Consider the following 16,613-nt stretch of genomic DNA (forward strand, 5'->3'; position numbering starts at 1 on the left):
GGTCCTTCTTGTCATTGTACAGTGCCAGCAGCATTGTTTGGCTAAACTTTCAAAAGATTTAAAAAAAAAGAAGAAAAATCTTTTAAAATGAAAATAAGAACTTTTCTTCTAAATAAATTTACTTAACTCCTCATATTTATTTTAATTATCTTAAAATTAATTTACATAAGTTTTATCCAAACAAGTTTTGCTTTGAGAGGGGAAAAAATTAAAACGATAATTAATGAAATTACTAATTAAGGTTTGCAGAAGTCTTTTTTAGGGGTACAGAAAGGGGCTACATCGAAAGGAACATGTCCTCCATTAGCTTTACAACATTTGGAAACAGCTCTAATTTCAATGTCACAAACATAATTCTGCTCTAAATTTCAAATACTTTTTATTTCTTTTTTAATCTACTCTACATTTGCATAATGACAGTTGCCGATTACCATAACATTTCCTACTCTCTAAAAACTTTTTAGGTTTTTTTTGGAGATAATGTTGAATGTGATGGCCACATGTTGTAGGGTTAGTTGTTGGAGGACGTTATGGTCATTCAAATTTCATTCACTAGCACTCGTGCATTTCAATGAGAATTAAAACACAGCTGTAAAATAGTCCAAGCAAAGAAAGATGTGGTTTTTGATGTTTGTAATAAAGGGTAGCTTGTAATAGAGGATAATTCATCTGTTCCCAGTTCTAAGGAGATAAAACTGAAGTAAGGCAAGGCCAGTGATGTGTGTAACGCTATCTGCTGCTACGTATCTTGGAAGATTCAATAGGAATAGTTTCTTTACGTAAAGAAGGATAGCCGAACGCTTGCTCTAGCTTTACACTTCTTCACACCTCATTTCTTCAAGAATACTTCTCTTGCTAGAAGCGGGTGACAATTCTTTTAGCAGAATTTTAGAATTGGGCAGCTCAAATCTGCGCCAAGTGGTCCGTTTTAACATCCTGCAATCAGGGATGTCCCGTTAATTATTTTTTTTACCGGAACGCTTAGGTATAAATCATTGCGAACCCCATTTTTTGTATACTATATACGTTTATTATCGTACAATAATATTATTATTATTGTGTTCTTTTTAAAGGTGCTCAACAACTAAGGTCCTTCGCACCTGACAATGTTGCTGAATGACACTACACTAGTTCATTCTAAACTAAAACAATCATTCTAATAAAAAACACTCATGCATATAAATACATTCATCCAAATAAATACAATCACACACATTAAATCTAATCGCGATTTGTGATGGAGTACTTGATATTCCTCGCGTCACATTAATAACCTAATCTAAGATAAAAACATATTTACATACTCTCATAATTAGAGACCAGCATAGTGTCATATGAGACTATATAAATCTATATCTTTAAGGTATTGCAAGGCTTTCCTTGCATTGTCTTCATTATCGTCCAGGATCTCTTTCATGCTATTACCCATGTTTAACTTCCGCCTAGCCCATGTATATCTGGTACATTCTACGAAAATATGATGGACGGATAGTATTACATTGCAGGTTCCACATATGGGTTGCTGCTCACCTCTAAAGATATAGCCATGGGTTAACATCGTATGGCCTATTCTTAGTCTTGCAAGTATGACTTCTTCGTGGCGGGACTGTCTACTTGAAGTCATCCATTTCAATGGTGTGGATTTAATATTTCTCAGCTTATTCATTAATGGAAGTGTTTCCCATTCCCGTTTCCATAGCAATAAGGCTTGGGTGCGCAGATAAGCCCTCCAATCCAACGGCAGAACATTTTCCTTTGGGTTACTTATTAAGGCTGCATTCCTAGCGGCCTTGTCGGCGATTTCATTGAATTTAATCCTTGAATGTCCGGGAGTCCATAGGAAAACGACTGTTTTTCCAATTTCAGCACAAAGATGCAGACGTTTATGCACGGTCTGGATGAGTAGGTTGTCTGTATCCAACTTACATATCGCATCCAGAGAGTTTCGAGAATCTGAACAAATTAGAAATTTTCTCTCAGTGGAATCTATTATGTGTTCTGAAGCTTTGAAAATCGCAAAAAGTTCCGCTGTGAAGATACTAGAAATATTGTTCAGTGACCAGCTGTAACTCCTTCCATCTATCACCAGGCCGATCCCACTCCAGTAGCCGTTTTAGAGCCGTCAGTGAAAATTTGCTTATAATTCACATACTTATTTCTCGTCCTTTCTAGGAACTTATTTCTATAAACGTAAGGAGGCGTATTACTCTTTATATACTTACTAAGTACAATAATAAGAACACTTTATAAAAATAGTTAATAAATTATAAAATATATTTATAATAATACATTAAAAATAATAATTTTTATGTAATATTCCAAATAGGATTATGTTCAGAATCTTTTGGTTTAACTTTATTTGTTGTCATCTTCTGAACGATGAGATCTCAACCAAATTTTTACATAATCATCTGGATTGAATAATTGTTGCGGTGGACCATTTATTTTTATAATTAGGATATTTGCTAGATTTTCAATTAATATTCTATTTCTTTGTACATTTAAAGTAATACTCACATTACTAAATCCTCGCTCACAGTCTGCCGAACTGCAAGGAATAGTATTTATAATAGAAGTTTAGTAAATATTCAGGGATTTCTTTGCCTTCAATATCAATATCAATATCTAAACGCATTGATACATCGTGTCGTTGATGTTATTAAATTAAATCTGGTGCATAATGACTGGATTTCATTTTCTCCATAGTCAGTTTCAATATCCGTTGGATCTAATACTCAAAATACATTTATTAAATTATTTTCTGTATAAGTCTTCGAGTCATACTCTTAATGAGACTAGTAAGAAATTGATTTCTTTTAATAAAGGCCATTTCTTTATTATCTGTTAATGTGCATGTTTCGAATTACCCCATAACCGAATAACCAAATACAAGACTTACATTTATATAAATTAGAGAATTCAGAGCTGGATCTGACCTCCAAGCGACCAGATGTAGAATATTGAATTCACGTAATTTTTTTTCTCAATATATCAACCAATTTTCGTTAAATCAGAAATCAGCTTTAGTTCCGGAACGCGTTCCTGTCCAAAAAGGAATTACCGGAACGACGTTCCGGAGCGTTTCGGCTCGAAGACACCAATGCCTGCAATGTGACCTACGCAATTCCACCTACTTAGTGGTCTTAACAATATCAGCTAGCAGTTGGCAGCAACACAATCCTCTGCGATTGAAAGAGAAAATATTAATGAATAACATAATAATAATGATAATAATAATAATAAATTGGGAATAGTTAGATTCCTGTTCTCAATATAAACTCAATAATTTAGCCTCAGTTTTTACCTCAGAATTAGTAGCCATCAATAAATCCTTAGCATATTTACTGTCATCGACTGTCCAGCACGCCATTATTTTGAGTGATAGCAAAGGTGTGCTCCAAAAATTACAAAACCCAGGCAGAGACCCCTCTTTCCTGATTATAGATTCCTTAAACTTGCTGAACCAACTGATTAGGAATGGTAAGTCAGTATATCTGATATGGGTGAGAGGCCATTACGGGCTGGTCGGCAATGAGAAGGCTGACGCTGCGGCGAAAGCAGCCACTCGATTGCGGGAGCCTACCATTAACTCACTATCTCCCTCAGACATAAAAAGCTATTACAAGAGAATAAGTTATAAAAAATGGGAAGAAAGTTACTCTATATCAAAAAATCTGAAGGGTAAATTCTATTCATCCATTCAACCTTCCATTCCGGTCAAACCGTGGTTCAATCAATTCACAGAAGGTAGAGCATTTTACAGCACCATCTGCAGGCTAAGATTTAATCATAATTATTCACCACACCATTTGGCGCGTATCGGAATTCACATAAACTCTACATGTCCTTGTGATTCCGAGTCAATAGCTGATGCCAATCATATAATCTTAGCCTGTGACAAATATACCAACGGCAGGGATCAGCTGTGGAAGGCAGTACTGAAGACAGACTGCCCTCTACCAGCCGATTTACACACTATACTGACGCACCATACAGACATCTACCGAGAACTATACAACTACATCCGAACAAACAAAATAACAATATAAAAGAAATAAATTATATCCCCTCGTAACATCTTTCAAGCTGTACGTTTCAACACAAATCCGACTGTTCAACTTTAAATTAATCGCAAGTACACGTTACCAATGGCTAATTTGCGTTGTACAATAAGGCCAAAAAAAAAAAAAAAAAAAATTGGGAATAGAAAAAAAATACTAATTTCCAACTTTTAGTCGAATAAAATAAAAGCATTAAGGAAAACATTAAAAAAGAATAGAAGTCTATACTAACAAACAATTTGGGCGAAGAAAGAAAGGTAATTTTGAACTTATAGTCGATTAAAAAGATAAGATTAAAGAATACATAATAAGAAATAAATTTAAATACTTTTTGTAGTCATAATAAAAGAATTAACTAACACTGAATTCTGTCAAGACGTAGCACTGATATTAATTTGTAAGTATGTAATAATTCAATGATAAAATGTAATTTGCATGTAATAATAATAAGTAATTGATAATGAAGTCTTACCATTTTTAAAAAATACAAGTCCCCATCCAGCATAGCATCTCAATAGATCACCAGTCCAGTAGCACTTGACACTAGTTAAAATAATACGTGCACAACACTGTTCGCACTAAAACTGTATATCATATTTGAAAACAACCGTGAATCGATTTCCCTAAAGGTGTCGTTCGATTCAAAATTTCATGTAGATATGCCTTTTAGGAGTCTCGTTACTACACATACTATGAAAGAAGAGTTGACCCTATTTATGTAAAACAGTTAAAAAGTTAAATATAAGGATTATTTTAACTGCAAAAAGTACCATAACAAATAAGGAGTACTAAATCTGGTTTTTCTCAAAGCGAGCTTTGTCTCAAAATATCAATACATCAGCTACAACGTTCATCAGCCTGCGATATTGTAGTATTGAGAAAAGTAGAATGGAAGACTACATAGGACATAAAGGAGAGCATCAGATAATCTAATAGTTTTATATATAAAAGCCGGATACTCTTTTAAAGTTCTATTTATAGCTTTTCTTTGAGAAAATGTTTCTTAAAGTAAAGGAATTAATGCTATATTTTATATTAGAGCGTATTTCGAAGGACTACAGCTACATCTTAGTTGCCTAGACGAAGCTGGGTTTCGTCTTTATTTCACTGATCAAATTATATTTTTCTTGTCTTAAGCACTTTGTTTCCTCTTTTTCTCGTTTATTTAAGTTTGCTATCTCTACCAATATTTTCCTTTGTTTGTTTTCCTCTTTGTACAGCCTGAACCCAGCGATTGAGTTCGCATGATAAAATCTTTTGTTACATATACATTTTACAAATAAGGCCAACTGAAATTTCTGATTTTTATTTATATTTATTTTACAACATTTCTCTTTTTTCTTATTCTTGCTCTTCACTTTTATTATTATTATTGAAAATTGTGGAAGATACGTTTAGGATAGGTTATTGATGAAACTTCAGATCAATACTTCAGAAGATTGAGTTTATGTAATCCGGGGTTTTTATTCAAGCGAAATAGATTCAAAAATATTATCTGACGGAAAAATATTTTATCTATTTATCTAATTTATTTAGAACGTTTTCTGTCCTAGTTCTATAAGAGATCGAAATGTTTCATTGCATTTTTGTTATTCAGAAACCAAACTTTAATCATGAAGCCATACTCTCTCCAGAGACAAATAAAATACTGACGCTGACTAGAGATATTGAGCTGCAGCTATTTTTCAAAGTCATGGTGATTTTTTTTTATTTTATTTATATTTTTTTATTTTCTGTTACATTATTATTGAAATTGAGTTCACGCTGAAAAGAACTTTTTAGAAGTCTCTTGGGTGTTTACATAGTAAAAATGAAAAATCTCAGGTATTCACGAAGTTGTTCGTGATCTTAGAAAATTGAATTAAAAAAAATGGTGACTAGTGTTTCGGCATTGCCAATTAATTTATTTAATCAAGGAAATTAGAATAATTTCCCATTTTGTATACGGCTTGAAGAATATAATTTCAAAATTTTGTTTATTCAATGCACGTAGCTTGCGGTTTTTGGTCGTAAAGGTTCACCACCAATGAGTGAAATTTATTTAGAACATAATATTTTCATAGTGATGGTCTATTTGAATTAATTTCTTATTGTATAAGGACTCTCCAGCAGTTTAATTATATGTATATTGTAACGAACTTGTCCTGGGCAGAGAAGAAAGGCCTAGATTGTTCTACGGGGTTGAGTGACCAAAGTCGGTAACAGGCCACCACTGTGTAAACAAAAGGGACGCAGTTAAAAGGAGGCAGACCCAGCTGGAGAAGTTAGTTTTGCAGTTATCACAGTTACATTAGAGTTTTAATCAAGTTTTTATACAGAGTCTTTGAGTGAGTTTTACAGTTTTTAGTCAAGAGTTCTGAGTTAGTTTTGGTGTGACACTTTGGAAGTGATAGTTTTTGAGAGAGTCAGTGCTGCGGAGTGCTTCGGAGTTAGCCAGTTAGGCGGTTAGTCAGTGAGTAGAGTTGTGTTAGTGCAGCTGAGACTAGTGCAATTCGGTGCAGTGCGGACCAGTGGTCAGTCATGGAACAGTTTTGTGGCGTTACGTAGTGAGTAAGTAACAGTAAACTGTTGGGACTGTTGTAAATGGTGACTGTAATGAATAGCGTTAGTTGCTAGTAAATGTTAATGTGTGAATAAATCAGGTTATTACTTACAACTTTAGTGAGTTTTATTATTTAATCAAACCCACATATTATTTAAATTAACTAGTGGCAGGCACTAGTTGTGTAAGTAAAGTTTTTAGTAAAAAGATAGAAAAACTTTACAATATATTATATGTATATATTTTTTTAAACATAATAATGAAATGTTCCAAAACCAAAATTCCCTAATCGTACAGAACTGTATTGTTATTTATAAAATCTTAACAACTTTTTGGGATAAGCTGAACTGTGAAAATGAATATTATCGACAATTGAACGGATAACTGGAATATATTGGGGTAATTCTACTGAATTGTAATATGATAGCAAGAATAATGGCTTTGTATTTTTTCTGTAATCATTATTATTGAAATAAATAATACTATTTGATTATCTAAGACAGCGTTAACCAACCTGTGGTACGCAAAAAATAATAAATAATGGCGGACATACAAAATTAAAAAAAAAAATATCCTTCCCTACAATTCATAAAAATCATTTTAATTAATAATATTATACAGTAAAGTTGTTAATATGTACAGTAATAAGGTTATTCTGCATCAAGATATCCGAGAAAATATAATAGCACAATTAACAGGATTAAAATTGTCTCTCATGGAGTATTTTCCAGTACCCGAAAACACAAATAATAATTGGATTTCAAACCCCTTCTAAAAAGAAAATTTAATAGAATTATTATTGTGACAGAGCTTGAATGATAACTATGTAAAAATCTGTTTAAAGAGACTGATTGTAATAAGTAAGCTCTATCCAAGCAACATTGCATTTAATTGGTACTTACAGGTAGTTGAATGCTTAAAAGAAATTAATTTAGAAGATTTGGGCACAAATATAATAATCCTAAAGGAGAACTTTGTAAATTAATTAATAATTTTGAAGAGAAAAATATGTGCGCAATTTTTGATTATTTAAAAAAAGTTTTAAAACTAAGATCTTACACTTTACAAAGTTTATAAAGTGAACATGAACTTGAACTCCTTTGTAACAGACACATTGTATCTCTATACAAATAAAGATTAAGATAATAAAATAGCACACTCGGAATAACAAATTTCACGAAATACAATCATTTTCAAGATGTGGTACAATTTAGCATGATGTACTACCAAGTGGTACTCGAGCCAAAAAAACGGGAAACGCTGTTCTAATAGATTTAATTTTGTAGAAGGATTGACACCGCGATACTTGAGCGAAGTAATGGAGAAAGAACGCAGATAAATAATCGAAAGGTTCCTTGCTCAAAAAACAAATATACGATATAAATCGTAGTTTTACAGTGCATTTTCAGTTTTTATCAATAACTCCAATTTATTGTAGCGTAATTTTATTTAATTGTTTTGTTTTGTTTTCTGTTTCATGGCTTACCTTTGGTGTGCAGAGCGCAATTAGAGTGAGTATTTAGTTAATTTTGCCTCTTTATACTGTTATATATGCAGTAGTTCGTAATTTTAGTGATAAGTATTGTCAAATTAATGTTCAATAACTAATTCTGTTCTTAGCTTCTGAGGTTTATCGGTAATGGTTTGAATATAATTATTTACATACTCATGATGTAATGTTATAAATACATTATATAACATAATATACTTGTATTCAATTCAATTGATTTGTTTAACATTGAAATGTTTGAGCATACAAGGGCTTCGAGTTTGTCTTTAGACACAACTTGAGATTTTTCGCTGATGGCTAAGCCATATTATAACATACCTAGGTACACTTAGGATTCAAGATTGGCGAGGAATCGGTCAAATAAAAAACAAACTCGTCTTCTTGCCAACGTTTCGACACATAAATTGTCCTCTTCAGAGCCTGGATATTACAAATACACAAATACAAACAATTCAGTAAATTATTTGTAATATCCAGGCCCTGAAGAGGACAATATATTTGTCGAAACGTTGGCAAGAAGACGAATTTGTTTTTTATCTGACCGATTCCTCGCCAATCTTGAAACTTAAGTTTAGCAATTTACGGTCATGAAACCTAGGTACACATGGACATATCGGACCCTTTGGTTGCGGGTGTTTGTCTAGTAGTCAAGAGCTTTGAAAGTGGGTGGTCTAGTGGCTTTGAAAGTAAGAGATCCCCAGTTCGAATCCCGATTATAACTGCTTTTTATTTGTTAGAAAAAATTGTTTACAGTAAAGTATGTGCTTCTTCCACCTAGTTTGTAGTACGACACTTAATTGATAGTTGGACGTTAAGCTCCGTCTGAAAAAATAGGCGATTACTTTACTTCGTATAATATATTATACTTTGCAGAATAGCATCGGGACTATGAATAATGCGAGATCCAATCGTCTTTTTTTTTAGCTTTTTTGGGTTAATATTTGAAGGGGTTTCTCTCCCTATTATTGCTAACATAATTTCTATTACACACATTCGGCCCTTATATTTTATATATAATAAATTATATACCAAACATAAACGGAGTTTTCTATTATGAAGGGATATGGTTTGGCGTTGAAGTATGAATTATGCTTATAATAATCGCAGGTTTTTTTCAGCAGGGCTTAACGTCCAACTACCCATTAGATGCCTTCGACGAAGGGCATACGTCTTTATTACCGCTTATTTTTTGTAGATAAAAAGTTGCCACACGTGAGACTGGAATTATCTCATAAGTTCAAATATTACCAAAACCTCAACACTTCCTAACTCTCAAAATTATGAGTTTAATTATTGTACGGCAGCGTAATTGATGGTGTAATTAAATGTAGACTTTATAAAATATGATATTACTTATGAGTAATATGATAAGTGACGTTTTTAAAAACTTAGAAAACGTTTTATGAATATCTGGTCGGTAGATTGTTTAGCGATTTGTCTTAACTAGAAAGTGGATCATCCTCTAACCTGACTGTCCTTTGTTAAGGAAAGCATTATTGTGTTCTATAACCTTCCCTTTTGTTTATATAATAAGAGTTAAATAGTCTAAATTGAGGTTCAGAAAGGGCTGTATGTACAGCTAAACTTTAAAACTGTTTTTAACAGCTAGCTGGGGTTTGTAGCCTCCATTTGTGCGCATATAAAACCAAATATAAGCCCTAGTCCAATTTAATACTTTGTATACTTTTCACATACGAAATAGAGCGTACAAGGGTAAATAAAACTATCAAAATTGGTGGAAAATTGGCCAGTTAAATTTTATTATTCGCAATAAGAGAAAACGTGTGGAAATTTTTCAACAGTTTTTATTGGTCATAAATGGAGGGGAAAAAAATACTAATCACGTTCTTGCAGTCATTTTCAATGGAGCAATAAAAATCTAAATTATATTTTGTAAGATTTATTTAGTTCAACCATTAAGATTGTTGTAATGCGGTTAGTAGATCAGTTGTAAATGCCAACACAAGCATCGGCTGGACATTGTTATTAATGAATCACAGTCGAATTAGAACAACAATTAATTGTACCAGCCACTAATCTATAACGGTCTCATTGATTTCAATCCCAAACAGGGGATTGGCCACAATATTTAATGTTACTGTTAATAGCATTGTATGAATGGCATTGGAACGATTTAATGATTTCGATTGTTAAAATCATTTACTACAGCTTTCAGTAAAAACCAAAAAGTAATTTACTGCTAAAGACTGAGACTCATTAACTCCAAATTTATGCATGCCATCGGTATTTTTCAAGATTTCTTTGTCACACAGTAGCTTTGTTAATAATCCTACTGACTTTAATACCTCGAGTTTACCTTATGCACCTATAACTTTGAGTTTTGAGCAGTTCTACTTTAAATACATAACTCTTGACGTACTTCTAGCTAATCTCTTTCATAGTAAAACTAAAGCCAAAGGTATAGATGAAATTCCTATAGACTTTGTAAAAAAATCAATGCCTGTTATCATATCTCCGTTATTAGAAATTTATAACTTCTCCTTAACATATTCAGTATATCCATCAATATGGAAACAATCACTTATTCGTCCTCTTCCTAAAACTAAAGTTCCTTCCTCCTTACATGAATTACGTCCAATATCCTTACTTCCAGCAATTTCCAAGCCTTTGGAAAGGATTGTTTGTTGTCAAATAAAAGAATATTTAAGTGATAATAATTTATTAGATCCATACCAGTCTGGATATCAAAAAGGACACAGCACTCAGAGTGTTTTGCTCAGAATAACAGATGACATTCGTTCTGCAATTGACAAAAGAATGGTTACTGTTCTGCTACTTTTTGACTTTTCTAAGGCTTTCGAATCAGTTAACCATTTGTTACTTCTTCATAAATTAAAATTATTAAATTTTTCGGATTCTGTTCTCTCATGGTTTAGTTCATATCTTTGTGGCCGAAAGCAGTTAGTGACTGATAGTAATGAAGAAAGATCTCCTTGGGAGTCAGTTAATTCTGGTGTCCCGCAGGGTTCTGTTTTGGGACCTCTTTTATTTTGCTTGTATTTGAATGATCTGCCAAGAGTAATAAAGCATTGCAAACATGTGCTCTATGCTGATGATCTGCAAATATATTTACACTGTTTACCGTCAGAATTAGAAGCTGGCATTGAGAAAGTTAAGCTTGATGTGAATTCCATCCTTAGCTGGACACAGTCAAATTTTATTGCATTTAACATAACAAAATCAAAAGCAATGATAATTGGCAGTAGAAAATATATAAATACAATCAATTTGGACCTAATTTCTAAAATTACTGTTAATAACAAAAAATATACCTTATGTTACGACTGCAAAATGTTTAGGTGTGACGATTTCTAACACGTTATCTTGGAATAGTCATGTTAGTAATATTTGTAATAGTATTCATAAATCTCTATACCAGCTAAAACTCCATAAAAATATGTTGCCTATACCTCTCCGTCAACAGCTAGTTAGTACTCTCATGTTTCCTCATTTTGATTACTGTTGCCTGGTATATGCTGATCTTACCTCGGAACTTAGCACCAAACTCCAGAGATCACTTAACTCTTGTATCCGTTTTATACTAAATATTAGGAAAGACGAACATATTACACCACATTACTTTACTTTAAACTGGCTTACTGTTGACTACCGTAGAAAATACTTTATGGGTAATTTCATATACCAATTGTTTAGAACACAGACTCCAAAATACTTATATGACATGTTTACACAAAAAGCTGCACTAGACTTAATAACTACAAGGACTGTCGATTCCAGACTTTACATACAACCCCATAGGACTGTAACGTATCAAAACTCTTTTACTGTTGCTGCCAGTAGACTTTGGAACGACTTACCTACTGACTTGACCAACAAGAAATTACTGCCTAGTTTTAAGTTTTTCTATTACAATCATTTGTTTGAATTGTACAAAAGAGATTTTTAAGTTTGTATATAGAAGATATTTTTCTCTTTTTTTTTTTGTTTGTTTTTGTTTTACATTATTATATTAATAATTATTATTACTATTATTATTATTATTTTATTAATTCATTATAATTAGTAATTTTTATATATGTACATATTTTATATAAAATTATGGATGTAAATAGTTGTCAAGAATTTATTTTAGTTTAATCTCTCAGATCAGAGAAAATATTTTTTTTAAATTGTAAATTTTATTGGTTGCTCTTAAGGGACATAAGTCCCAGAGCATAATAAATTTATCTTTCTTTCTTTCTTTCTTTCTCCTTATTGCAATCGATTGCACTTTCTCGTAAAATCTGCTTAAAGAGACTGATTGTAATGAGTAAGCTCTTATCCAAGCAACATTAAATTTTATTGGTACTTACAGGTAGTTGAATGCCTAAAAAAAAATAATTCAGAAGATTTAGTAAAGTAAAGTAATCGCCTATTTTTTCAGGCGGGGCTTAACGTCCAACTACCAATTAGGTGTCGTGGTCGGAGGCGAATACCAAACTAATTTAGAAGATTTGGGCACAAATATAATAATCCTAATAAAGAAATTTGAAAATTAATTAATAATTTTGAAGAGAAAAATATCTACACAATTTTTAATTATTTAAAAAAGTTTTAAAACTAAGATCTTACACTTTACAAAGTTTATAAAATGAACGTGAACTAGAACTCCTTTGTAATAGATGCTCGTACATTGTATCTCTATACAAATAAAGATAATAATAATAATAAAATAACACTCGGAATAATAATTTTAACGAAATACAATCATTTTTAAGAAGTGGTACAATTTAGCATGATTTACTTACTATCTATTGGTACGCGAGCCAAAAAAAGGTTGGGAAACGCTGTCCTTGTTTAAACCTAGTCTGCGAGTTGATGTGGTGTTAAAAACTATTTCGCTAGATTCTTGGATAGTGAAGGTCATCTATTTCTTGATGTAGAAGGTAGAGCGGTCTACCTTCTACCTAAGGAGGCGTGAAGAGTGAGGGACAGTGTTTCTTTTATTTACTTTGGTAAGTTTTGCGTAAGTTCTTTTCCATTACATCGTGTGCTACGAGGGAAAAATTTCAACTATTTTCGCAATCACATTTACAAAAAAGTGAGAGAGAATTTGTAATTTAAAACTTTTTTTTTGATGAAAAAGCTGTAAACATTTCTCTCAAAAGATATTTCCTATTTGAGATCTAGACGCTAGTGATATAAATAAATATTTCAGTCAAGGTAGGCGCTTATTGAGAAGTGTATGTTGTTTGTGACATTTAAGTAAATGAGCGCTACAACTCTAAATTGACCACTCAAGCAACGGCATTGTTGGCCACTCATGCGCATTTTGAGGCAGAGTTTTAACACGAAAATGTTCAATGCTCCAAACTATTCATTATCATTAATAACTATTAATACTAATTAAATGGATGTTTACTAAATAAAGTTGAGGATGAAAACAAAATAATTAAAAAAATTAATATAAATATAAATACAGTCGAGCCTCCCATAAAGGACACTCTCATTAGCGACCACCTCTATTTACGGACAGTTTTTGGATTTCCCCGTTTTACTTCTATACACTTTCTATATAAAAGAACCTCCGTCTAACGAACACTCTACATAGCGACCGCGGGCACTGATTTTGGGGAACGGATTATATGTTTCACCTCCCACCAACGACCACCTTATTATTAAAAGTTCGTTTGACGCGGTGATAAAAATAATTATCCCTCTCAAGTTTTTGTTTTTTTTGTCCTGGTTTTTCCCCCCTAAAGTTTCCTATATAAGCTCCATACATCTTGTACCATTGTAATCATTTTTCAATATAACTTTGGACGAACAATATTATTTTTTCCGATATGTCTCTCAAACGAAAGTGGTTAACTCTAGAAGAGAAAATAAATGTGTTGGAAGATTTTGCAAAAACCAAATCGAGCCATCGTCAACTTGCCGATAGGTTTGTTCTATTTTTCTATGATAATTTTACCATAAATTATTATTGTTATGAATAAATGTGATGATTATTATAAAAATTATTAGTTAAGTCAATAATAAGTAGTTTTTTGATCAATTTTTTGGACAATTAAGAAAAATTTGATGCATATCATATAGCCAAGAATGAGCAACACGCGGCCCGCCAAGCATTTCTAAAACTGAATTTATTTTATCGACTTTCTCCCATCAATATATTGTTATAAAATTAATTATAATAAAATGGTAGTACATACTAAACCGAAATATTTTTTTATGGCGGGTTACTTGTCGACGACGTTTTTAAACATGCAATACGAACGCGCCGCGTCTGCGCGATTTTTTTGTGACGAGATACACACTTGTCGGTGACTTGTTCAAACATGCAATACGGACGCGAAGCGTTTCGTACGAACTTTCGTATATTCTTAATAAGAGTTAATCTATGTGCGGCCCGCCAAAAAAAAAATTAAATTTAAATTGGCCCATTGATTAAAAAGGTTGCTCACCCCCGATATAGCTAAATAATTATGCAATTATGCACGTTTTTAAATTCATTAATAATAACAAATTTTTAAATAGATGTTTGGAAAAAAAACCCATATTTTTCATTATGAAACTTGCCTACCTCCTAACGACCACCTCCAAACAGCGGCCACTTTGCTTTCCCCCGCCAGTGTCCGTTATAGAGAGGTTCGTCTGTAATGCACTTTCAAATTATATTATAAAAAATTGGCATATAATTTATTATTAAAGAAAAAATTAAAGAAATAAGGTCACTGTTTACAGCAATCTAATTTGTTAAATAGATAATTATAATATGAACTAAGAGTATTAATTAGAGTAGTGCATGTTAACTTGAGCAGTACTATACTAGAGTTCAGTGGCCACAAAAATTGGAACTGATTTTCGTCAAACTGCATGCATATTTCGTGTTTCAACATGCGCCTCGCCTGTAATAAGTTTTGCAAAAGTAAAATCTTTTCTTAATGATCCAAAACTTTGTTAAAACATAATAATTGCTAGAATTAATTTTTTTAGTGTTGTCCATTTTCCTTGAGATCAGTTACATTCAAAGTAATTTCAGCTAGTAAAGATGTAAAGAATCTACATTAGTTCACAGTTAATTTTGTAAAGTAACCTTTCTATATTACAGTTACTTTCAATACCACATAAAACCGCGTCAACCACAAGTGAGGGTATGAAAATTGTAGGAGATGTTCTATTTTGCAAACATAATACTGCACCGAGACTGTGTTGGGTTAAACTTACACTGTGATTTTACAGCTTACAGTAGTACTACATACAAACTGTTTTATCACCTGTACTGTAAAGCTCACATTAATACGTTCCAAGTTAATTAGAAATATCAACAAGGCAATATCACGTACACCGTAAACAAATATATTCTTCGAATTTCCACATCATTTATTAGTAATATTATGGGCCTGTAGCTACATAGTATAGCAGTTTTCATCGGCTACTACTTGCATACGTTGCAGCCGGGTGGTTTATTGCACTTAACTAACGTTACACAGAACTAACGTTAATCACGGCTGATGTATTGAATAACTTGATGAACTTTCAGTAAATATTTAATATCAATTTTCCAAGTTATTAAAGTAGTGTACCAATTTGGTAGTGCTTCGTTTTTCTTAAGATAATTTGTAGAATGTATCTGACAGCTTTTTCTATTTCTGTTTTTCACCATGCTTATGTAATTTATTTATGTAACCTGAGGAACATTTATTTTTATATCTAGAGACTGTTCAGGTCCAAATATAGAAATAGTGAGTTTTTTGAATGTAGAAGTTTCAATTTAATTTATAAAATCAGCCACCCGGAAAATAAGAATTTAATTTAGGCTTATTAAAGTAAACGACAAATTATTAAGAAGACTATTAAAAATTTCACAATCTTGAACTTAAAAAATGAGTTTTCAAAATGAGAGAAAAGTGAGTGAACAATAGGTTTCGTAAAGATAAGGTGAAGGAAGGATAAGCAAATTAAATTTTTGCTTTAAGGAACATAATATTTTACCTAATGTTACCTAATTTGTTTTTCTTAAAATTTCGATAAGTATGGGTTTATTAAAACTGTCCGGTAGGACAGTTGTATAAGGGTTGACCATCAAAAACTGCACGAAAAAGCGTAACGTTGAAAAACACCCAACTTTGACAATTTTTTTCTCTTTTTCTATAAAAGATAAAATTCCCAAATTTTCTTTAAATCTTACTCCAAACCCTCCTTCATAACTGTAATTTTTTTGCAACCACCCAGATCTAATAGGTTTCGAGAAAAAAGTTGCCGAAAATGAGCAAAAACCGCTTTTTCAAAAAATGTTCTTGTTCTTGTTCTTCTTCTTCTTCTTGTTGTTCTTGTTCTTGTTGTTACCTTTTTTGTAAACAACGTAGCGCCTAAACGCGTGAACCGATTTTCATGAATGAGGTGTCATTGGATTCGGAATTTTATGTAGATGTGCCTTTTGGGGGTCTCGATCCTGTACATCGAATGGGAGAGGAGTTAGCCCCCTTAATGTAAGGCCCCCTCCAAAATTATTATTACTAATTACTCTGTAAAT

General features: G+C 32.2%; 1 protein-coding gene across 3 annotated transcripts in view; it reads left to right on the forward strand.

The window, feature by feature from the left end:
• Syt7 (Synaptotagmin 7) overlaps positions 1 to 16,613 on the forward strand; it is a 193,993-nt gene that overhangs the window by 47,773 nt on the left and 129,607 nt on the right. For all 3 annotated transcript variants that reach the window (XM_074144126.1, XM_074144124.1, XM_074144125.1), the window contains exon 2: positions 8,103 to 8,114. In XM_074144126.1, coding sequence (XP_074000227.1) covers positions 8,103 to 8,114 — 12 coding nt within the window. The remainder of the gene's footprint in view (positions 1 to 8,102; positions 8,115 to 16,613) is intronic.

The sequence above is a fragment of the Rhodnius prolixus genome, unplaced genomic scaffold (assembly GCF_049639745.1).
Source record: "Rhodnius prolixus isolate KJV_2025 unplaced genomic scaffold, Rpr scaffold_36, whole genome shotgun sequence".
Classification (NCBI taxonomy): Eukaryota; Metazoa; Arthropoda; class Insecta; order Hemiptera; family Reduviidae; genus Rhodnius; species Rhodnius prolixus.